At 49.6% G+C, this 25,070-nt stretch overlaps 2 protein-coding genes across 3 annotated transcripts in view; one reads left to right on the forward strand and one right to left on the reverse strand.

Moving 5' to 3' along the window:
* Positions 1-1,272, reverse strand: part of LOC119090598 (polycystin-2) — a 28,171-nt gene extending 26,899 nt beyond the window's left edge. For both annotated transcript variants that reach the window (XM_037213430.1, XM_037213439.1), the window contains exon 1: positions 1,203-1,272. The gene's annotated coding sequence lies outside the window, so the exon portion shown is untranslated. The remainder of the gene's footprint in view (positions 1-1,202) is intronic.
* Positions 1,273-8,284: 7,012 nt separating this feature from the next.
* On the forward strand, positions 8,285-24,224 carry LOC119094078 (uncharacterized). Its single transcript, XM_037217158.1, has 6 exons — positions 8,285-8,368; positions 13,666-13,791; positions 14,185-14,217; positions 16,682-16,771; positions 18,711-18,800; positions 22,107-24,224. The coding sequence occupies exons 2-6, from the start codon at positions 13,674-13,676 to the stop codon at positions 24,062-24,064; spliced, it is 2,289 nt and encodes a 762-aa protein (XP_037073053.1). The 5' UTR covers positions 8,285-8,368; positions 13,666-13,673; the 3' UTR covers positions 24,065-24,224.
* The last annotated feature ends 846 nt before the right edge of the window (positions 24,225-25,070 follow it).

Here is a 25,070-nt window from a genome sequence, read left to right on the forward strand (position 1 = left end):
TAGATCCTGTGGTGGCTGCGCATCCATGACGTTACAGCCTATAACAGCAGTCGTAACACCGTCGATGGTGCTGCTGAGAGACGCACAGTGAACACCAGTAAACACCCATGGTACCAGTGAACATCCATCGATGATACACAATGATGACTAGGGACATTGAGGATGGTGGGCGCCGCTTCCTATAAGCTTTTTTGCTATATAGCCGCCGGCGTCGCCGATTTCACCAGCAGACGTTGCAATGTCACCGACTTCACCAGCAGACGTTGCAATTTCACCGACTTCACCAGCGGACGCTGCAATGGCTGTTGCCGCTCGATACTTTAACATCACCCATTTCGCACGAATAGACCAACGTAGCCGGATGAAATGTTGCCCGCCAGCGAACAACGCTTTTATGAAACGCTTGGTCAAGAAACAGGATCCAAACATCCGTCGTGAAACTTCGGACCAGCTCAAACACTTATGAGCTCTGCGCGTCATTGGCAGAATGTTAACGTTTCAGTATGTGTGTGTGTGTGTGTGTGGTGGGGGGGGGGGGGTTATGGTACTTGACGCACATCATCACACCGCTTTTATGAAGCGCCAGCAACTACACTGGCCCTATTAACGCCCATGGGCCATGGAGCAAACGGGATTCGAACCCGGGCCCCAACATTGGAGTCCATGACGCTAACCATTCGGCCATTACATCCATTTTCGGCATTTTTTAGAACACGCTTAACACTGAGATAAAAGCAAGTTTATTGACAGCCTTTGAGTACCTGTTATATATAAACCACAAGAAGCATCAGGCACAAGCAAGCAAAGCGCAAGCAAGACACCCTACGCATTACAACATAGTGCGTAAATATGAATAAAATTGAAAAAGAAAATAAAAAACTGCACTCAGTGGTATCGTTGTAGCCTTTTGTATCAAAAATAATGCACCAGACCTAACTTTTCATTTGTCAATTGCATTTGTTGCAAGATATGTCAGCGCAGCCTTAGATCAACTTGATCCAATCAAAAACATAATGACCTATGGCGGCGCGGCATGACCCACCTGATGACCTGTGGTGGTGCGGTGTGACCCACCTGCTGACCTGTGGCGGTGCCGTGTGACCCACCTGATGACCTGCGGCGGTGTCGTGCGACCCGCCTGATGACCTGCGGCGTTGTGACGCGACCCACCTGATGACCTGCGGCGGAGCCGTGTGACCCACCTGCGGGCCGGTGGCTGATGGCGGCGCAGCCGAGGAGCGGGGCCGCCCTGTGCTGAGGTCTCGGTCCCACCACTGACGCCGCCGCCCGGCCCGGCGCCCCCCGGCCACCGTTGGCACCAACACGCCGCACTGTCCCGGGAAACCGACATACATAGAAACGCCGCCGGCGGCCGGCCGCCGTCCCGGTCCGTGGACCGCACCCGCGGGTCGGGCCGGACGCACGCCTGACCCAGGGTCAGGTTTGCCGTAGGTCAGACGGCCGCCGACCCGGTCCGTGAGCCGCGCCCACGGGTCGGGCTGGACCCACGCATGACCCAGGGTCAGGTTTGCCGTAGGTCAGACGGCCGCCGACTCGGTCCGTGAGCCGCGCCCACGGGTCGGACCGGAACCACGCCTGACCCAGGGTCAGGTCCGCCGTGGGTCAGACGGCCGCTGTCCCAGCCCGTGGGCTGCACCCACCGGTCGGGCATGGCCCGGGTCAGGGTCGGGCCGCCGCGGGTCAGGCGGTCACCGAAGTCCGTGGTGCGTGGCTACTATTGCTGGCAATAGGAGAGTCCTTTGCAAGTTGATTACGCTTTGCAGTTGTCAATGAAATCCTTCCAAATACAAGACGTATGCTCTGGGTATCGCGTCAAAGAGAAAACCGTGGCATGTGCCCAAGGTCACACCGTATGACATGTGAGGTTGCGATATGTACCATGTGCCACCAATGTAAAACGCTGAAACCCCGCTGCCCGTGTAAGAAATCTCTCCGGACAGGCGAGACAGGCAGGCAGGCAGATGGCTGTACGGCTCTGCGGTGAGACGCAGTACGCACCACCTGCTGGCCTCGGTTCTCAACAGGCAGGCAGGCGAATGGATGTAGAGCTCTGCGGTGAGACACAGTACGCACCACCTGCTGGCCTCGGTTCTCAACAGGCAGGCAGGCGGATGGATGTAGAGCTCTGCGGTGAGACGCAGTACGCACCACCTGCTGGCCTCGGTTCTCAACAGCGTCGGAGCAGAGTCAGGGCCGAATCCGAGCGTTGATGAGCGCCGCTGAGGTGAAGTTCAGGATTGGCCTGAAGTTGAGGCACGAGACTTTGAGGATCTCGATATTGTGAGATGCGTGGAGAAGGTAAGCACGGCCCCGGGAGCGCAGAATGGAACAATGGCTCAGGGCAGAGATGCCCCTATCCCCCCCCCCTCCCTCCCCAGGCCCCCCACTCTCCGATTCACTGCCGTTTACTCGGGGCACATCGTCTAGCTCCGCGTCTTGTTTTTCTCATAAGCACACCTTTAAATATCTGGTCACAGTATCTGTAGCTCAATCAGCCTAGGACAGAATGGTCATGTCAGGCAGAACCAACGTACGGGTCCGTTGCCAATAACGGCTGAATGTGTCCATATCAAGGGCCTCACAACCACTCAGTCAAGCGTTGCTAGGCAACGCACCAAAATGTGCGTGTTCCTGCACACTTGCAGCGCAGCTGCCGGCAACAGTAGTTAAAAGAAGTAAAATTGGGTCATTGTAAGAGATTACGTGCAGCACCGGCCGAACCAACTGATGCACTGATACCTTCAATCGCATTAATATTTGACGTTGCACATATGCTGGCGTCAAGAGAGTGCCAAAACAAGTCGATGCGCAATATCATTTCAGCGCTATGTCAATGTTGGAGAATGCAGGGACCGGCGCAGCTATGGGCGCTGGAAACGAGCCTGAAGTTGTCTCTCTTGTGATAAGAAGTGTATTGATGTAGAATTCAGGCGTGAAGCCATGTGAGACGACAGATATTTTGGCACAGGGAGCTAAACGCGTGATAGTTTTTACCCGGGACCTATGGACCGTGCTCATACTAATGCAATAGCATTAGCCTGCTTCCTCGGAGAAAACCCAGAAGAATGGAAATACAGTTGGGTTGATATTTCGGCAACATGCCTTTGTCGGATCAATAGCAGAATGATATCCCTTCTGTGATTGTTTCAATGAAGGCGTGTTGTCGAAATATCAACCCATTTATATCTCCATTCTTCTGGTTTTTCTCCGAGGAATAAGGCCAATACAACTGTCTTACCGATGTGAATAATGTTCCTCGTTAGTGCACTAAACAACTCATAATAATGCAGTGAAGATTGCCGTGGCTGCCCACGCGGCTGACGTCACAGACGTGTGGAACATTCTCGACATTTCTTCTGCTGTCCTCCGTCCCCAGTGCACAGTGGACGGCGGCGCTGGCTTGTGACGGCTGGATGTGATCGGGCGATGTGACGGCTGCATGTGATCAGGTGATGTGACGGCTGGATGTGATCAGGTGATGTGACGGCTGGATGTGATCGGGCGATGTGACGGCTGCATGTGATCAGGCGATGTGACGGCTGCATGTGATCAGGTGATGTGACGGCTGCATGTGATCAGGTGATGTGACGGCTGCATGTGATCAGGTGATGTGACGGCTGGATGTGATCAGGCGATGTGACGACTGGATGTGATCAGGTGATGTGACGGCTGGATGTGATCAGGTGATGTGACTGCTGCATGTGATCAGGTGATGTGACGGCTGGATGTGATCAGGTGATGTGACGGCTGCATGTGATCAGGTGATGTGACGGCTGCATGTGATCAGGTGATGTGACGATGACAGTTCGGCATCGTGAATGAGAGGTGATTGCTTTAAATACCGTATAAGCAGCTTTCTTCACCCCAAGATAGAGGTGCTGAAGGCATGCATACCCTTATGCTTCACAAGAGCTTTTGTGATAATGACCACATTAAGTTTGCAAAAGTACGTTGCTGATATTCTGGCTGACATGTTTTCAAATAGCAATTTTCATTTCTTTTGCTAGTGGTCTGCAGTGGTACATACTGGTCGATAGGGAGAACATAATGCTGAAACTCTGGTCGTCCATATAGCTCGATTGGTTGTCCAGTTGAGTCGGTTGGTTGAACATCACAGGCTCTGGCCGATGGGAACTTTCGGTCGACGCGCTTTGGAGACGTCCTCACCGCCAATAATCGATCTCTGGTTGGACGAATTGGACAACGTCATCCTGCCTACTGCGTACGTCACCGGTTGGTGACGCTGGTAGCCTGCTGCGGCGGTCATAATCCTGTTGGTCATAATAAGCCTGTTGGTCAGACAACAGCAGCGGCCACCGAGGCGACATAGCCATCGGAAATGTCGCCGGTGTAAAGTGGTCTTGCCGCTCGCGTCCGAGAAAACAGTGCGGACATAGTCTGTCTCTGACGCCTAGTTACCAAGTGACAACCAGCAACCAGCACCGTGCAGCGACGGCCCTGCTGTGACATCGCATGGTGCATCGGAGTCTTGCAGCAGATCTTGTCCGTGGAACTGACATTGTGCCACTGCGCTGGTGAGACCATAGCCTTTGCGGCAAGCTTGCTTAGCGAGAACCCTGACGCCAGAGCGAGCCAAAATACTCCGCAAACGTTCTGCAAGGTAAATCAAAACTAGAAGAGTTGCCGTTTGTTAGTGTTTTGGGGATGCCAACAGCTGAGGTCAGCGTGTGATCTTCGAAAGTCTTGTTTCAAAGTTGCTGTATCGTTGAGACATCTTTTTAGGCCATCCGTGTAATATTGCTGTACAAATATGCAGTCTTTTTTTCAAAAACTTTAAGATTGTCTGAAAATAGGTCTGACGTCATGAAGTGCATAAGTCACATGAATAAGAACCTGCAACGCGGTCCGAAACCTGGTTCAAAAACTGCATCTTATTTGACATTACAAGGAGAATTCCCGAAGCTGCAATTCTAGATGGCGTTTATTACACAATTGTTCACGTAACAAATGCGTAATGGTGTGCGAAAATCACTAAAACCTCATCAACCTGGTTGAATATGGACAGAGAACAGATCGACCCCAAAAATTAGAGGATTCTGAAATTTCCAGAGTTGTGGGCCAGTGTTTTAACGATTGTGGTAGAATCATGACGGATTTATGTATAAGTCATAGGGGAAGGTAGGGCAACCTTTCTTAAGAGGCACAAAGCCCGGCCCGAAAATCGGAGGACGACTTTTCTTTTAACTGCCTTTTTCCCCGTTGTGTGAAAACCAAAAATTGTCGGCGCGCATTTGCGACACGGCGTCGAAAACTAACCTAAAACAAGATAGATGTTGCATCCCTTCGCTAGTCCGGCAGAGCCAAACTTCAAATTCACTCCCATCGTCCACTGTCGGTGAGTGGCCTGCCGCAGTGCGAGAGATTAAACGTTGAACTGGGTAAGCCTCGCCATGTTGACATTGTACAGCTCTTTTATGGATCATAAAGCAGCCCCTGGGTGAGCTTTACTGCGAGGCGGACGGGGTTCGGTTTCAGCTGTGCGACTAAATTAGTTCAGTTTTACGACATAACCTGCAACCTATCAAGGCAGGATCTGAGATTATCAGCATTGTCGACACAATATGTCCTGTAACACGTTTGTAGTTTGACCAGAGCCTGGTGCTTCGCTTCTGGTCTTGGTAATGGCATTCAACAAGTTTTAAGCGCGCTGCCAGGCCATTTTTTGTGCCATGGGGTAGCCTCATTCTGTTTATGCGTGCATGCCCTCATGCGTTTTTATCCCTTGTTACTTTCCGTTGTTTTTTTGACATACCGTTTATCTATCCCACTAATGACACGTACTATCCACGTATGGATGTGGACGGTCAGTTGATGCCAAATATATAACATAATACAATGTAGCGTGTTATATAATGTAATTTTAACATGATGTATGATATGATAATCTTGAGATCAAGCATTAAAACCCTGTAAAAGGCATTGCAACTATCGGTGCCTGATGAGTGGAAGTTTTCTTGGTGACACTCGCCCAGTCTCTTATGCCGCATAAATTCAGGGTTCCGAGAGCATAGTTTGGACAGCTCCGAGAACGTGTGCCCCAATATGTTACACACTCCGACAGTGTTGGTCGCCGTTGTGCCACCCACACTTAGTACAGGTACGAGCATCGATGAACATTTGCTAGACATGAGCCTGATGCGGTTCCAAACTAGCGTCAGTTGTGTAAAACGGTAAATGTCAGCAGCATACGCCGACCGTGAAGCCCGCTTCGCATCATGGACACGCGCCGCGCCCGCGCCATCGTATGCTTGAACGTCACAGGGTTAGCCTGTGTGGAGCAGCGATTTAAACGTCTTAATGCTCGTTTCCTGGCTTGGATGGCAGTCCGGCGGCCCGGCAGATGGCACACGTAACCTGGGAGGGTAAGTGATGTTGTTTGGCGCGGACCGGTCCTACGGGGGAACGTGGCAGCTGGCCAATCTGCAAAAACGCGAAAGCCAAATTCACTGTCACCGCAACAACGCCACTACCTGTCCATGCCGCAAACATCCCGTCTTTTCTTGCCGCCCAAAGCGGTCTTTTGCCTGTACAGCTTTTGTCAATAGTATCCCCGAATAGTTTGCACATCTTCGGGGGCGTATAGCTCAGAAACTGGAAGGGTTTCGATCTTAGAAGGGAAGGGCTGTGAATTTCACCAGTTGACCTTCAATAGATGAGACAGCATTGATAGCCTTAATCCTCGTAGAATAAACAGGAGAAGGGAGAGAAAGATGTGATATTTTAGCTTCACGCCCTTATGAAAACGAAGCACACCTTAATGGAAACGATTCACTTCCATGGAGGCAGTTAGCCAACAAACCACATGTATCTCCCACTTTTCCTGTTGATTCTACGAGGATTAAGGCTACCAATACCGTCTGATCTATATGCATAACGTTCTTCGCAACTGCACTCGACAACTCACGGAACTTGTATTCAATATGACTATTTTAAATCAAAACTCCATACAAATGTGGAATGTTTCCTTTGAAAAAGAGGGCATCATCATGCCAGTTGAACAGAGAGGAAAATGCATCGCAATCGGAAATGAAGCGGCTAAGCTTTCCCTCCCTAGAGAGCATAAGAGAAGCCATCATAACACCCCCTCTCCCCCATAGGTGCCGCCACTCCACCAACAATAGTGTTGTTCGCGACCTTGCCCTCGGTCTCAGGGGTACTGTCAGGCATGGATTCAATTCACACATCTACCACGGAAGTAAAGCACTTAACTTTGCACGTAGACTACGAGACCTCCACCTTTCCCAGCGGTTCTGTCACGGACGGCCGCCAGCAGGTCAGCGGCAACCAGAAGGCGAGGCGAGCAGCGGCCCGCTCACCTGCATGCCGACCACGCGGGGCGGCAGCTGACCCGGCAGGAACCGGCAGACGGGAACGCCAGAGACCGGCATGTAGGACCGTCGAAGGGAAGCGTGCAGGAGCGTCGTGGGCCAGCAGGCAGGAACGTCGCGGGTCGGCGGACAGGAGGTCACAGACCAACAGGCAGAGCAGCTAGAAGTGACGGGCGCCTACAGGGGAGCCGACCGGCCCAGACACACGCCCCGTAGACCGGCAAGAACTCAGAAGAACGGGACCGACCAGCCAAAAGCGCGTGGCTCAGATCGAACGACCATGTATGTGACCAGAGGCATCGGCCGATCGGAACCCAACGATCAGGTCAGATCAGCCTCCACCTTCACATCTGCAGCTTGATGGAGCCCGCGCGTGCCGGCAGGCAGACGAATGAATGTGGACAGGTGCTCTTCAAGTGCAAGATATGCCTTTCCATCTTGACACCGTCACACTGCTCAAGGTGCGAACCGGTCCATAGCACACCCAGCAGTAGTGTAACGCAGGTCGAGTAGGTTTCATAGCAGGACCACGGGTTTGGAACTCCTCTGCCACCACCTGTTAGCTCGATAAACGTAGCGAACTTACCGCCGAGCGGACAGGACGCGCCGCGCGGCCGGGAACGGGTCAGGCGACACAAGTAACACTTACACATTGCCGCCTCAGTCCTTGCGTTACATTCAAAATTATACATACTGTGAATTTCACTTTTCACTCATTTTGAACTTCATCTTAGTTATCACTCCACCCCCGAATGTGTTGTAATGCACCCGATTGCTCATGTCCCTTAAGATGTGTGCGACCTTCCAGCGCTAAAAGTGCCCCCGTGACGTCATATAAGGATGTTCACTGAGAAGTGCGTGGTCGGAACAGTACCATCCCGTATATAATGCCTTGACAAAATCAGAATGAATACGCACAACAGAATGAACACGTACGAGAGCGCGTGTCCCACTGCTTGGTTCCAGGGCTTGGTTCGGATTAGGCGCGCTTTATAAATGTAAGGATCGTTCGGTGTTCAGAAATCGCCATGCGCTGGAGTTTTTCATGAGGTGTTTGTGGCAACTTATTCTAAGAACTTTTGTAAGATGAGTATGTCCAAGGCTACTTCTTCAAGTACTTCACCTTTTTTAGAAGAAGAAAAATCTCCACCGCGAGCGTTTTACGCGCAGTGCGGCACGGGCTCAACCAGCTCGCGTTAGCAGGATTGCCCGACTTTGAAATCATACAATCCAAACGACATCTTTAGCACCAAAAGTAATGAGCAGGCAATTAACACCATTCACTACGTCGTTTCGACCACTGCTACTCACAATGCTCGCATGATTGCCTATCATCTTCAAGAAATAACCATCTGATAATATAATAATTTCGGCCACAAACAGGTCATATGATTTTTAACACGCAGACAGCCGACGATTTATAGCATGTACTAAAAGGGCAACATAAGCACCAAATTACGTACATTCGAGTAATCAAGAAAATTATCCCAGTTCTTCACATTCGTGTCTCGAGTTGATGTTTCCAAACAGACAGCACAGAGAAAAACCCAACAATGTCGGCGTAAATGAAGCATTTCCGGCATCCTTAAAAAACGGACCAAGCCACGGGAACCAAACACCGAAGCCAAGCCAACGTTTTCGGTGCGGTACATTGACGTCTATTAGCGCAGTGCATCTCATACACGAGTCCGGATAATGTGATTCACACTTATTAGGACCAAACACATCGTGACGACATTGTCGCTTAAACTACAACACTTGGGTTCAACTAATATCACTACTCCGTTGCCGTGACATGCTGCAATCATGTGGAGAGCGACTGTCGTAGTACCCTCTTAAAGTAGTGCACCTCCTGTACAATTCCAACGAGCAAGGCTTGAAATCGCTCTGACATCTAGAGACATACTCTGCCGAGATCGTATGCCAACAGCCACCCTAAGGAAACGGATCAAGCCTCGGGAAACGAAGACTGAAGCAAGGCCAGCGCTTTCGGTACGGTACATGTACGTCTGTTAGCGTAGTGCACCTCACACACGAGTCCGGATAATGCAATTCACACCTTTAGAACTGAACACGTCGTGCTGACAATGTCGATGGAACTGCAAGACTTCGGTCCGATGAATAAGACTCACGCATTGCCGTGAGATGCTGCAATCATGTCGTGCAGAGGGACTGTCGTAGCACCCTCTTAAAGTAGTGCACCTCTTGCACAATTCCAACGAGCAAGGCTTGAAATCGCTCTGACATCAAGAGACATACTCTGCCGAGATATTATGCCAACAGCCACCCTAAGGAAACGGATCACGCCCCGGGAAATGAGGACTGAAGCAAGGCCAGCGTTTTCGGTACGGTACATATACGTCTATTAGCGTAGTGCACCTTACACACGAGTCCGGATCATGCGATTCACACTTATTAGGACCAAACACATCTTGTTGACGATGTCGGTGGATATGCCAGACCACGGTCCGATGAATAAGACTCATGCATTGCCGTCAGATGTTGCCATCATTGGCGGACGGACTGCAGTAGCACCCTCTTCAAGTAGTACACCTCTTGTATAATTCCAATTGGCGAGACCTAAAAACCACTCTGACATCCAAAGACGTTCTCTGCCGAGATAATATACTAACAGCCACGCTAAGCAAACGGACCAAGCCCCGGGAAACGAAGACTGGAGCAAGGTCAGCGTTTTCGGCACGGTACATATACGTCTGTTAGCGTAGTGCACCTCACGCGAGTCCGGATCATGCGATTCACACTTATTAGGACTAAACACATCTTGCTGACGATGTCGGTGGATATGAAAGACTTTGGTCCGATGAATAAGACTCATGCATTATCGTCAGATTTTGCCGTCATTGGCGGACGGACTGCAGTAGCACACTCTTCAAGTAGTACACCTCTTGTATAATTCCAATTGGCGAGACCTAGAAACCGCTCTGACATCCAAAGACGTACTCTGCCGAGATAATATGCCAACAGCCACCCTAAGGAAACGGACCAAGCCCCGGGAAACGAAGGCTGAAGCAAGGCCAGCGTTTTTGGTACGGTACATATACGTCTGTTAGCGTAGTGCACCTCACACACGAGTCCGGACAATGCGATTCACACTTATTAGAACTAAACACGTTGTGCTGACAATGTCGATGGAAATGCAAGACGTCGGTCCGATGAATAAGACTCATGCATTGCCGTGAGATGCCACCATCATGTCGTGCAGAGGGACTGTCGTAGCACCCTCTTAAAGTAGTGCACCTCTTGTACAATTCCAGTGAGCAAGGCCCGAAATCGCTCTGACATCCAGAGACATACTCTGCCGAGATGATATGCCAACAGCCACCCTAAGAAAACGGACCAAGCCCCGGGAAACGAAGACTGAAGCAAGGCCAGCGTTTTCGGTACGGCACATATACGTCTGTTAGCGTAGCGCACCTCATACACGAGTCCGGATCATGCGATTCACACTTATTAGGACCAAACACATCTTGCTGATGATGTCGGTGGATATGCAAGACTTCGGTCCGATGAATAAGACTCATGCATTGCCGTCAGACGTTGCCATCATTGGCGGACGGACTGCAGTAGCACCCTCTTCAAGTAGTACACCTCTTGTATAATTCCAATTGGCGAGACCTAGAAACCACTCTGACATCCAAAGACGTACTCTGCCGAGATAATATGCCGACAGCCACGCTAAGCAAACGGACCAAGCCCCGGGAAACGAAGACTGAAGCAAGGCCAGCGTTTTCGGTACGGTACATATACGTCTGTTAGCGTAGTGCACCTCACACACGAGTCCGGATCATGCGATTCACACTTATTAGGACTAAACACATCTTGCTGACGATGGTATAAGGTACGCTGCGCTTATAAATATATATGTACCGTACCGAAAACGTTGGCCTCGCTTCGGTCTTCGGTTTCCGGGGCTTGGTCCGTTCTCTTAGAATTGCTGTTGACACGTTATTTCGGTACAGTGTGTCTTTGGATGACAAAGCCGTTCTCAGGTCTCGCCAACGAATTATGCAAGAGGCGCACTACTTTAAGAAGGTGCTACTACAGTCTGTCCGCACATGATGGTGACATCCCACGACAGTGCATGAGTCTTATTCATTGAATCAAACCATTGCAGCTCAGCTGACATTGTCGGCACAATGTGTTTATTTCTACTTAGTGTGAATCGCGTTGTAAGGGCTCTTGTTTCAGGTGCACCGCACGACTAAACGTATATGTACCGTACCTAAACCGTTGCCTTTGTTTCGGTCCTCGGTTCCCGGGGCTTGGCTTTGTTCCTCAGGGTTCGTGTCGGGATGTTATCTCGGCGGGGTGTGTCTTTGCCTTTCAGAGTGGTTTTTAGGTCTCGCCAATCGGAATTATACAAGAGGTGTACTACTTTAAGAGGGCGCTACTACAGCCTGTCCGCACATGATAGCAGCATCTCACGGCAATGCATCAGTCTTATTCATCGGGCCGAAGTCTCGCAGTTCCACCGTCATTGTCAGCACGATGTGTTTAATTTCCATAAGTGTGAATCGCCTGATCCGGACTCGTGCATGAGGTGCACTGCGCTAATAGACGCATATGTGCCGTACCGAAAACGCTGGCCTAGCTTCAGTCTTCGGTTCCAAGGCTTGGTCCGTATCCTTAGGATTTTTATTGGCATATTATCTCGGTAGAGTATGTCTTTGGATGCCAGAGCGGTTTTTAGGTCCCGCCAATTGGAATTATACCAGAGGTGTACTACTTGAAGAGGGTGCTACTGCAGTCCGTCCGCCAATGATGGCAACATCTGACGGCAATGCATGAGTCTTATTCATCGGACCGTGGTCTGGCATATCCACCGACATCGTCAGCAAGATGTGTTTGGTCCTAGTAAGTGTGAATCGCATGATCCGGACTCGTGTGTAAGGTGCACTACGCTAATAGACGTATATGTACCGTACCGAAACGCTGGCCTTGCTTCAGTCTTCTTTCCCGGGGCTTGATCCGTTTCCTTAGGGTGGCTGTTGGCATAATATCTCGGCAGAGTATGTCTCTGGATGTCAGAGCGATTTCAAGCCTTGCTCGTTGGAATTGTGCAAGAGGTGCACTACTTTAAGAGTGTGCTACGACAGTCCCTCTGCACGACATGATCGCAGCATCTCACCGCAATGCATGAGTCTTATTCATCGGACCGAAGTCTTGCAGTTCCATCGACATTGTCAGCACGACGTGTTCAGTTCTAAGGGTGTGAATCGCATTATCCGGACTCGTGTGTGAGGTGCACTACGCTAACAGACGTATATGTACCGTACCGAAAACGCTGGCCCTGCTTCAGTCTTCGTTTCCCGAGGCTTGATCCGTTTCCATAGGGTGGCTGTTGGCATATGATCTCGGCAGAGTATGTCTCTGGATGTCAGAGCGATTTCAAGCCTTGCTCGTTGGAATTGTACAAGAGGTGCACTACTTTAAGAGGGTACTACGACAGTCCCTCTGCACATGATGGCAGCATGTCACGGCAAACGGAGTAGTCATATTAATTGAATCCAAGTGTTGTAGTTTAAGCGACAATGTCGTCACGATGTGTTTGGTCCTAATAAGTGTGAATCACATTATCCGGACTCGTGTATGAGATGCACTGCGCTAATAGACGTCAATGTACCGCACCGAAAACGTTGGCTTGGCTTCGGTGTTTGGTTCCCGTGGCTTGGTCCGTTTTTTAAGACTGCTGGAAATGCTTCAGTTCCGCCGACATTGTTGGGTTTTTCTCTGTGCTGTCTGTTTGGAAATATCAATTCGAGACACGAATGTGAAGAACTGGGATACTTTTCTTAATTGCTCGAATGTACGTAATTTGGTGCTTATGTTGCCCTTTTAGTACATGCTATAAATCGTCGGCTGTCTGCGTGTTAAAAATCATATGACCTGTTCGTGGCCGAAATTATTATATTATCAGATGGTTATTTCTTGAAGATGATAGGCAATCATGCGAGCATTGTGAGTAGCAGTGGTCGAAACGACGTAGTGTATAATGTTAATTGCCTGCCCTTTATTTTTGGTGCTAAAGATGTCGTTTGGATTGTATGATTTCAAAGTCGGGCAATCCTGCTAACGCGAGCTGGTTGAGCCCGTGCCGCACTGCGCGTAAAACGCTCGCGGTGGAGATTTTTCTTCTTCTAAAAAAGGTGAAGTACTTGAAGAATACCGCTGAATGCAGGTGGAACAGCATAAACACCTGGGCACAATGTTGAGTGCATATGATCTGGTTTTGCTCGTTGTTCAATGGTAAAATACAACTATGCTTGTGTTTCAGGCCAAGGCATGACAAGCTCGAACCACTCACACGCGCCTGCCACTCCGGAGAATGACATGGATTCTGCCTGGCCTGGCTGTGAACATGATCCATCAGATTTAAGAGATCCGCTGGAATTGCGACCCTGTAAGTTTTTATCTTTCATTGTTGAACAATGAACTCATGCAGCTGAGAGGGAGGGGGGGAAGGGGCATCAAATAGAAATGAGAAGTATGGGTTGGTGTAAGTCAAAAGTTGCAATATATTTATGATGTTTGTAACAGTTCATGTTATTGTCAATCCTGTTCCATTTTTAGGAAGTTTCTGAATATGGTTTGCTTGGTAAAGTGAGGTCTTGTGATTGTTTTTTATATTTCATGCTCTTGGGATTCATTCTTTGTAGCTTAGGACTCCTGAATATTATGTGTGGATACTGTGTTTGGTGCAGAGAACAAAGTGCTAAGCCTCAACTACATACCAGGATAATGTCATGGAAATGTGGCATGCAAAATGCATAACCATATTGCATTCTTTTTTCAGGTTCAAGCCTTTCGCTCAACTATATACTTCCAGGTGAGGCTGCGTGGGGTGTTACTGATGCAGGACGGTGTCAACTAGTGACATGACACAGTATGTGATTTTGAATTTGCACATGTTTCACAAAATTTATGCATTTTCACATATGTGTATGCTAGTATTGGTTACCTGCACAGTGTTTACTATTGCTTCCACCACTAGTAATTGGCATGGGTAAATGATAAAAGCTGAGGTGTGAATTAACATGCAATTGAATGCCTATTTATTGATAAATATTTCACCATAATGGCGGTTGTTCAGTAAGTCAGCATGTTACAGTGGCACAACATATGGCTTAGGCAGCCGGAACAACATTTTTTAGTTAGTGTTTTGAAATTACATTTGTCTTTGGGGTCACTGGTTGAAGATGCACTGAAAAAATGGGTATGCATTTGTAGGTGTCGTCTTCGCATAAGGTAGACATAATTACCCAGTCAGTCTCGCACTTAGAGAACGTTTGCATTTGGAGAAATATCGACGAAGAACAGTCCGTAGTCATTTGGTGGGGCTTCCTCATTCAGGCACAAAACAGATATGAGCTCGCTCAACGTTTTTCTTGACTAGCAAGGAGATAAAGCAAGCACATTTAGCGGCGCAATGGTTCGGACGTACGCAGGCGGGGATCGGTGGACGACGTTCTAGTAAAACACTTGGCCATTTTAGAAACGAACAATGCAAACGGTCGTGAAACACCTGTATTCTCGGATCCTGAATGAGTTTGCGGTTGTCAATTTTGTACGTGCAAGTAGGCCCCGGCAAAGTGGCTTTGCGCACCGTGGCATGCAAGTTGATGTATACCGAACACGTTCTCGGCGATAGTGCAGAGCTCTAATGCTCTACAGGTGCCTAGCCACCTAGCTGTATCTATGGAGTAAAGCTCTACAGCCCAAGAGCTCTGCGGGTATACGGGAAAAGCCGAAGCGTCTCCCGTACGCAAAGTCGTGTCCGTGGCAGAGCACGCCTGCGCGTGATCACGCGGTGTATGGTGATGGTAACGCGTTCTAAGATGTGGACGTAGATGGTGCGATCCGGCGCTTAAACGTCAGAGACGTACTCAGCAGAAACGTGAACTAGTTCCGCGATTTCATGGTTTTACTTTAGAGCGCCAGTGAGGCGAGGTACCAGGTCAGCACTAGGGCAAGAGTACCACATCAGACCGTCAGTGGGCAGGGGTGCCGGGTAAGACCACGGGGCAGGGGAACCATGTCACACCATCAGTGGAGAGGGCCACCAGGAGTACTAGGCCAAATCATCAGGGGCACCAGGTCAGGCCACCAGGGGCACCAGGTCAGACCACTGGAGGCCATGAGTGCCAGGTCAGACCATCAAGAGGCAGGAGTGGAGGAGGAGGGGGAGGGGGCAGGAGTTTTGAGAGTTGGACTGTGTTCTTTATTTTGGTTATTGAGAGGAAGATGTTTTAAGCATTGTGAAAACCAATACCAAAATGCTGCAGATGGTTTATGTTAGCAATAACGTCTTGTCATATGCATTTATAGATCATCAGCTGGCAGGGCATTGCCCCAGCTTTGTCATTTATACACTTAAAGTCTTTTTGTGTGGTGCCTTTCTCAGATCATCCATGCTTGGTTGTTTGTGACTGTCATTTTACTTAGTTACCTTAGTACCGGGTTAAACCACCAGGGGTTCCAGGTCAGACCACCAGGGGGCAGGAGTACCAGGTTAGACCACCAGGTGGCAGGAGTGTGGGAGAGGGCAGCAGTTTTTAGTGTTGGAATTTGTTTTTCATCTTGGTCATTGAGTGGAAAACGTTAAAAGCACCACAAAAAGCAATATCGAAATGCTGCAAATGGTGTATCACAACAACATCTTCTCTCACGTCATTTATAAGTCATAGTCATTTCCCCTAGTTTCAATTTGGGGAGACTTGGCCAAAAAATACCACAGAGCTTTAAAACATGGTATACTGCATATCATAAATCATTGTACGGAATATGTGCCATGCGTGTTACAGCAGCCGGCCAACTTTACACCTAGGCGTGCAATAGTGTGCAAGGAACAGGCGCAAGCATGGCAGTTTTTTAGTGTGATGATGTAAAAAGCTAGTGTTAAAATGCATAGCAAATGAAATGAAAGCACATAGCACGTGCACATTAGCACATAGCACATGAAATGCATAGCAATAGAAATACCCTAGAGTACAGCAGTCGGACCAGGTGTCGGGCTTGGCACGATACGAACGGTTCTGTCTGCTGCCCTTTGATACGCGCAGCTGGTGTGTTGTGCCATACTTTGCAGATGTCCGTCTACCCGGGGGAACTTTTGGAACAGAACCCTTGATACCAGCACGTTCTCTCTTTTTTGTCTTGCCAGTGTCATTTTGCTTTGACTGCAATTTCCTGTACCGCCTCGCGTAGCGGTATAGCTCTATGTCCTTTTCACGGTGTGCTAGGTTTGTGGCAATGCAGCAGGAGTTTTGCGCTCACGGCTTCATCCCTTACAGATGATCCACCTGATGTGAAGACTGAGTGGCCAGATCTGACAACGGAGGGGGTATCAGTAGAAGCAAGAAGCGCTGTGCCTGACGCACTCGGTACGTTCACCATTTTATTCGTCCCAGCAAGGGGTCCCCTGAATGGAGGACACACTTAAAACATACCCTGTCGGGCCAGCATGTTACCGAAACACGCTCTTTTCGCCTTTCCCAACTCCCGCAGAGTGTCATGCAATTCTATAACGCTCGTCTACCGTGCTGCGGAACTGCGCACTTCGTCACTCTGGTTTTTTAAGAGAGTGTTCCACATTTCTGTGTGATTTTGAGCTGAATTAGCCATGTTGATGATCCTGCGCAGTTCAAAGCTCTACCCTTCTTAAGACCTGAGATGAATTAATGAAGAGTGCTTAAGTTCTTGTATGATGCAGCACAAAACGTACTTTGTAGTAGAATCTCACATAGCTTGCACAACATTGATTGAGAGCCAGTTGATATCCGTTATGTCTTAATCGTGTTCACGAATGCCAGATATGAACGAACCGACAATTCTATTTTTCTTGGCCTTGATTGTCGCATGAACATTGGAATGGCAGGATTGGAATGACGTCAGCATGACGTCAAGGGTTGCCGGGGTGGCCTTGAAATAGTCTGCCGAAATGGTCTGCACATCTTTGCAGGAGTGTAGCTCAGAAGCTAAAAGAGTTAAAGTTAAAGCATGGGCAGGGCTCTGAATTGCACCGAATGATCATCAAGATGGCTATTGCAGTTTAAAACCCCACACAAACTGGGAATACTCCCTTTAAGGACAGGACTGTGAACTGTACCAGATGATCTTCAAGTTAGTTGGTTCAGTTCAAAACTTCACGCAAATGTGAAACACTCCTTTGATACCGCGTGCGGTGAAATTTTGTTCAGCATTCAAATGATGTCCGAAGATTTTGATGTGAATACTAATCTAGGCTAACTTTCAGTCTCAGAACTGTTGCGCATTGTTGTAACATCCCCTTTTTCCAAAGAAAACATGATATTTATGACCTATTGACAAAGTATGCTGTTCACTAAGCGTGCTGCTTCACAAACGTGGTCTCTAGTCAGGTACTGTTCATTTGTACACCCGGTTCGCTGGGTTTGTGTGTGCTTATTCAAATCGGCTGACACAAGCTAACAATTTGAAACGGAGCAAATAACATGTTAGAATACATACATCTGTTTTAAAAAAGTCAGCTAAGGTTACCAGTTACCATTTCCCTAAGCAAAGCAGGACATGAGCAACGGACAATAACCGATCCTGTTCGTACCACAAGGTATGCATTCCAAGGCGTGTGCTCCTTTTACTGACTATGTTGATGTAACTTACAACAGCCGATAGAAAATCTCCGTCCTGCCTGCTGATGTTGCCAGCACCCTGATCTTGATGTAGGCCTTAGGCTGCGTATGACTATGCTTCTATGCAGATGATATGCCATAGGGGATGGTCTGCAAACCACGGCAGATTTTGACTAGATGTTTTTGAGGCACGTGTGGGGCATAACTTTGAACTTGGAGGAGCTTAGCGAAATTTGGAGATAGAAGTCACTGGATTGAACGTTACTCAATTTATGCGTTATGGCATAGCTACATACCTTCATTCCTCTCAGTTGGCATACCCCATTAACCCCCTCCCCTCCCCAGACACCCGGGGTTATGTAAGCACATCAAAGGCGTAGCAATAGAAAGACCCAAGCGCACAGGAGTTGACCCAGGCGTCAGGCTTGCGTAATACCAACAGATCTCGTCTGTTGTCCTTTGATATGCACCGCAGATGTGTTATGCCCTACTTTGTAAGTGGCTATATCCTGAGGTAACTTCACAACCAGAACCACTGGTGCCAGCATGCTCTCTTTCTCTTCGTTTTTTTTTTTAGTGTCACATTGGCTTGACCGCACTTTCCTGCTCTGCCTCGAGTAGCGGTATAGTCCTAGTCTATGTCCTTCTTGTAGTGTGCTAGGTTTGTGGCAATGCAGCAGGAGTTTTGCGCTCACGGCTTCATCCCTTCCAGATGATCCGCCTCAAGTGAAGACTGAGTGGCCAGATCTGACAACGGAGGAGGTATCAGTAGAAGCAAGAAGCATTTCGCCTGAGCCGCTCGGTATGTTCACCATTTCGTCCCTCCCAGGAAGGGTTTCCTGTGTGGAGCGCACGCATTAAACACACCCTATCGGGCCAGCATGTTACCAAAGACTTCGCCGTTCCCCACCTCCTATGCAGTGTCGTGCAACTCCACAACGCTTTACCCCCATGCTCCTGATATCCGCACTTCTGCTGTCGTCGTTTGACGGGAGTGTTTCACATTTGTGTGTGATTGCGAACCGGCATAGCCATGCTGAAGGTCATTCGGTGCAGTTCACAGCTCTGCCCTTCTTAATGTGTAAAACCCTCTGGTTTCTGAGCTGCACCCCCGCGAAGATGCGGGGCCAGTTTCATACAGGCTATTTCCAAGTCGCCCAGGCATCCATGATCCCGTAATGGTGTCACTGAAGTCGTGCCATTCCACTGGCCATGCGGCGTTAAAGTTGCGAACCGCCATTAGGCCAGTGTTAGATTTCACCAAAGTTCGGAACTGAGCATCGGTTCATTGTTAGCCCTCGCCACGAATCGCCGTGTTTCACTACGCGGACTGATCGGGAGTAGGGGTACGGGTTCCCCCTAGCCGTTTCGAATTTAAGGAAGGTATAAACCTCGCGAAAAGAAGCAGTTCGCAGGCCTCAACGGGATCTTGCGATTGGTTATACATTTTATCTTGATTGGTTAGTAATTGGCCCCACTATGTCGGGTCAAAAATATCCATTTTCCCGAAAATTACTATTTTCAGCTTAACATGCTCATATGTATGTAACCTCGGTGTTGAGCGACACGAAACTTACTCAGGCGTGCTCCTCGTTTAGTTTTGAGCATATTGGTTTGTAGTCTGATGTATTTTGGGCGTATCTTTCTGATGTAGAGCTCCGTTAACACGCGCCCGGGTGGCCGGTTGGATACCCTTCGCTCGGGTGGGGGGGTTCAATTTGAACCCCTGAGATCTGGAACTAAGAGGGCTAGAGACACCAAATCTACAGGGTGTATTGGCCTGTACGTTTACTCGCACAGGTCTAAGTTTCAGGTTCCAAGGTCATGACCTTCGAGTCAAATAAGGTCAAAACCCAAGTTGGTCTACGAAGTGTCCCCAGAACCTGGATACCTGTACTAAACAAAAGGCCACCTGCTCAATCAAGGTCACTGGCCTTGTTCGACCTTTCGAAGGTCATGATGACCAGAATCTTAGAAAACTGCTTTGAGTCCTGTATCTGAACAAGCAACAAAGATTACGCTAGGCACTTTACCACTAAAAGAAAATATTGACATCGGTCATTTTAAGTCGGTGACCTATTATGTCATTTAAGAGGTCAATGGAAGATGTCTAATGCGGTTCCTGTTATTATTCAATTCAAAATGAGAAACAGAAACTACCCAATACAGCAAGCCCAAGGGTAATGAAACAGCTAAGCAGCTAAAGCAGCTAGCTAAATTAGAGCAGCTAATTTTTTATACCAAACGATCTGCTATTCACTTGTCTACAACTATACGAAATTTAGCGCGACTACGCCGCGCTGATCGGAAACCATTCCCGAAAACCCTTTTGGCAGCGTTGGGGGTCGGGTTGAAGCCCCGCCCCCCGCGTGTCAAAGGTAGTGCTCAACATTTGAGTGGGGTTTTGAACTGAAATAGTCATCTTCGAGATCATTTGGAGCCATTCACAGCCCTGTCCTTCTAAGACCTAAATTCTTCTAGCTTGCGAGCTGCACGCCCGCGAAAATGTGCAAACTACTCGGGGAGATTTTAAGGTCACTCAGGCACCCATGACGTCTAAGTAAGTCATCCAAATCATGCCATTTCATTGGCCATGCGGCGTTCAAGGTCCAGAAAAATACAACTGTTAAGTCTTTCGTAGCTGGCGTTCGCGAGAACGATCAATGTTGCGCAAAGTACGATGATGTAATCAAACAATGGCGTAATAAGGAGCATATTTACTCAACAGAAATTGCGCTGTCTGGGGCAGCTTTTTCCACATAAAGGTATGCCAATAGTTTTAAGTGACACCGGCGTCAGATGTACTGGTGACGGGCTGAAGCCCACGTGGCCCACGGGCCCGCGTGGGGTTGGATTTTTTTACGCTGAGCACGAATGTGTAATATTTTGATTGGCTTCGTAGTTGTTTCAAGTTGTTGCTGCGCGAACAGTTTTCCCACTGTCCGGCGGTCCCAGTCGTGTAGTGAAGACTACAACCTTTTTCCCAGTCGTGTTCGGAAAGTGCGGTGTTCCTAGCCAATATAGTCATCCTTGCGGGCCCTGGGAGATATCTTCTGGCGAGTAGATATTCACCATGTATAGACATATGCGTGTTTGTGTATGTGCGTGCGTGTTAGTGCGCAAAGCACATCCTTACGATGGGGCTATACGCCCATGAATATATGAATCACGTTAGCCACATCCCAGACTTTATCGAACATGCATGCTGCCCTCGCGCGCACGCCACCCCACGCCACACCACGCCACGCCACGCCGCGTCGCGTCGCGTCGCGTCGCGTCGCGTCGCGTCGCGTCGCGTCGCGTCGCGTCGCGTCGCGTCACGTCACGTCACGTCACGTCACGTCACGTCACGTCACGCCACGCCACGCCACGCCACGCCACGCCACGCCACGCCACGCCACGCCACGCCACGCCACGCCACGCCACGCCTCGCCACGTCACGTCACGTCACGCCACGCCGCGCCACGCCGACAGTACCAAAAACTGAAAGTATTAGTTCTTTAGAAGTGAGGTGCTGTATTTGGCCGCCACGCGTCACGGTGAACTGCTGGTGACGGCGGTATGGCCTTGTCGCCGCTTCATCTACGATTTTGGATTTTGGCGCGTTCGGTTGGTGGATTTCGGTGCATGAAGGTGCCGAGGGTCCACGGGCGGCGCCCATGCGTGCGGTGAATGTTGTGCATCCCGCTGGGAGTTGGATGCCTAGACTGGGGGTGTGGGTGTATGCACCAGGTGGCTGATGGCCCTGAACAAGGTATACGCACCTATATAATGCCATGGTGTAGGCATTACAAAGCAGCAGTGGCCAACCATGGACTTGTCGCTACCCTAGCACCGAGTAAGGTCGGTAGGTCGACGCCCCAGGGACTGACGATCCCTTGGTTAAACGGCGACCTGGCGTTGTAACTTTGTTGACAGCCCAGAAGTCCCTGGTTTGCCTGTGGCATGCGGCGCATCATGTTTCAGTCTGATCCGCGTGGGAATGGTGACTGATGGTCCTGACAGTTCAGTGCGTCGCTGAATAACCCGAACGTCCTTCCTTCCATCACCCTGTTGCTTGGCTGAATAACCAACATTGGTTAACCAACTGCGATTGGTCTGTCCGCAGATGATGAAGGCGATGATCCGACGTACTTCCCACGAACAGAAGCGGAGGAGGACAAGGGCGAGGAAGAGGACGAAAGCAGCAGCAGGACTCCTGTCTGCGAAACGGTAGAGAAAGACCACAGCATCTCTATTCAAAGGTCTTCTCACAAGAAAGCATTTACGAAGCGAAATATCTGTCCATATTGTAGCAAGACTCACATCAAATTCGCACGTCATCTTTTCCGGAGGCATAAAACGAAACCAGAAGTGGTTCAAGCGCTTACATTCCCAAAAGGCTCCAAGGAGAGGAGGACCTGTGTTCAGCACATCATCAACAGGGGAAACTTCAAGCACAACTTAACGGTGTTCCGTGATGGGCATGGAACCATCATTCCCAGGAGGTGTCCACCGCAAAACGCGAAGGTGGCGGCGAAAGATATGGTGCCTTGCAGCAAGTGCCAGGGCTTTTTCTCTAGACGTTGCCTTCCTACACACAGTGTCAGGTGCCATGCTGGTGAAAAAGATGCAGTTGGAAGTGAAGCTCAGGCTCGAACAGACTTGCCACGCACGGAAGCGGACGAGGACAAGGACGAGGAAGAGGACGAAAGCAGCAATAGGACTCCTGTCTGCGAAGCGTTGGAGAAATACCACAGCATCTCTATTCAAAGGTCTTCTCAAAAGAAAACATCTCTGAAGCGAAATGTTTGCCCATATTGTAGCAAGACTCACATCAAATTCGCACGTCATCTTTTCCGGAGGCATAAAATGAAACCAGAAGTGGTTCAAGCGCTTGCATTCCCAAAAGGCTCCAGGGAGAGGAGGATCTGTGTCCAGCACATCATCAACAGGGGAAACTTCAAGCACAACTTAACGGTGTTCCATGGTGGGCATGGAACCATCATTCCCAAGAGGTGTCCACCGCAAAACGCGAAGGTGACGGCGAAAGATATGGTGCCTTGCAGCAAGTGCCAGGCCTTTTTCTCTAGACGTTGCCTTCCTACACACAATGTCAGGTGCCATGCTGGTGAAAAAGCTGCAGCTGGACGTGAAGTTCAGGCTCTAGGAAGATCCTTGCCGCCCTGTCACAGGCATGCCTCAGCTGGATTGGAGAAGTTGATGGCAAACATGTGGTATGATGACGTTACGTCCACATGCAGCAATGATGGGCTCATTTTTGATTTTGGGTCCCGTCTGTTCACGAGACTTGGTCACGAGCGTGAACAACATGCGCACATTCGCGAAAAGATGAGACAGCTGGGGCGTTTGGTCCTTGAGCTAAATCAGTCAAGCCCAGGACAGGGTCTAGAGTCGTTCATTCAACGATCAAAGTTCTTGGAGGTGGTAGGTGCGGTGAAACGGCTGGCAGGTGGCAAGAAAGGAAAGTGTCGCAATCTTTCGCTTGCCCTCAAGCTTGGCATCTCGCTCGGTGAGTGCGCGGAGATCCTTAGAACACGCGGCATCGACAACGATGACGCCGCCCTGAAGGCGGCTGCGGGCGACTTCCTCCTGCTCTACCGACGAGATTGGAAGGTGCACATGACCTCCCGTGCGCTCCACGAGAAGAGCGAGAGCGAGCCCGTCGAGCGTCCCCTCGGTGTGGGTGTTCAGAGTGAGGAGGTGCAGGATGAGTTGGTGCGGGATCAGCGACTGTCTGAAGAGGAACGCTCAGGCACGAACCGTGGCCAGCCATCGGAAGTTGCGCGGGAATCCGTAAACCGGCGGAGGCCAGCAGAAGCGCTAAGGATCTTCAGCAAAACAAGACCCAAAGGCGAGAGGAAGGTCATACCATGGACGCGAGCAGAAAAGGAAGCTGTGCAGAGGCGCATGAAGCTTTTTATCGGCCGTCTGAAGTGTCCAGGAATGGCAGACTGTTTGGAGGCACTGGAGGAGGAGTCTGCACTGTCCCGGCGTTCCTGGAGGGATGTCAAGTTCTGCACGCACAACATCATACAGAAGCGCAAGCGTGCCATGGGGATGTAGGTTCACATGAAGGCTCAAGGGGCTTCACTGGTTAGAACCTCTGCCGCGTGATGCTGCAGTACCTGCTGTGCGGTGTGGTGTGACCTGTTTGCAAGCTGCCTGTAAGAAACGTCCTGCACATCTGAGCGTGTTTGTGGCGTACTGCGACGTGAAGTGATTGATCGGCTGTCTCCCCCCCCCCCCCCCAAAGAAATGACGCAATGAGGAAACTTGTGTGGAGAGATCTCAAAAAATGTCCTAGTGAGTGTGTGCTATGACCCGGTCCCAGCTCACGATGGGTCAGCATTTAGCATGTCATATCTCCATGCACTCTCCATGCACGCTATGCTCGGCACAGCAAGGACAGGCTCTGAACTCCAGACACACATTGATGAGGTGCAATGGGAATCTGGGGTGTCGGGAACTGGCAAAACGCGCACCGAAAATACACCGGAATGCGAAGGTGAGAGAGAACTTTGCCGTACCAGTCAACCACACAGAAATGGGTGCCATATTACCATTGCAGTCGGCATCCAACACGCGCCCGGTTGACGGGCTAGATGCCATTCGCTCGAGTGGGGCGGGGGGGGGGAGGGGCCAATTTGACCCTCCCCTCCTGAGATCTCAGGAACGAAGAAAGCTGGAGACACCAAATTTGCAGGGTGTATTGACCTGTACCTGAAATCACTTAGGTCGAAGTTTGAGCTTCCTAGGTCATGACCAGATAAAATAAGGTCAAACAAGGTAAAATTCCAGGCTGGTATTCAAAGTGCCCCCAGAACCTAGGCAACTGTTTCTAAGCAAAATGTCAAGCCCATTTGAGATCAGTTTGACCTTTCGGAGGTCATGGCGACCGAAAGCGTGCAAGGCTTCTCTGAGTCGCACTTGAATAAGCGACAAAGATTACGCTAGGCAGTATGTTCCTAAAACAGAAGGTCGACCCGCGTCATCTTAGGTCAATGACTTATTCTGATATCTAAGATGTCAGTGGAAGATGTATAATGCAGTTCCTGGTGTCAATAAATTC

Source organism: Pollicipes pollicipes, unplaced genomic scaffold (genome assembly GCF_011947565.3).
Source record: "Pollicipes pollicipes isolate AB1234 unplaced genomic scaffold, Ppol_2.1 Scaffold_1600;HRSCAF=1878_pilon_pilon_pilon, whole genome shotgun sequence".
Lineage (NCBI taxonomy): Eukaryota > Metazoa > Arthropoda > Thecostraca > Pollicipedomorpha > Pollicipedidae > Pollicipes > Pollicipes pollicipes.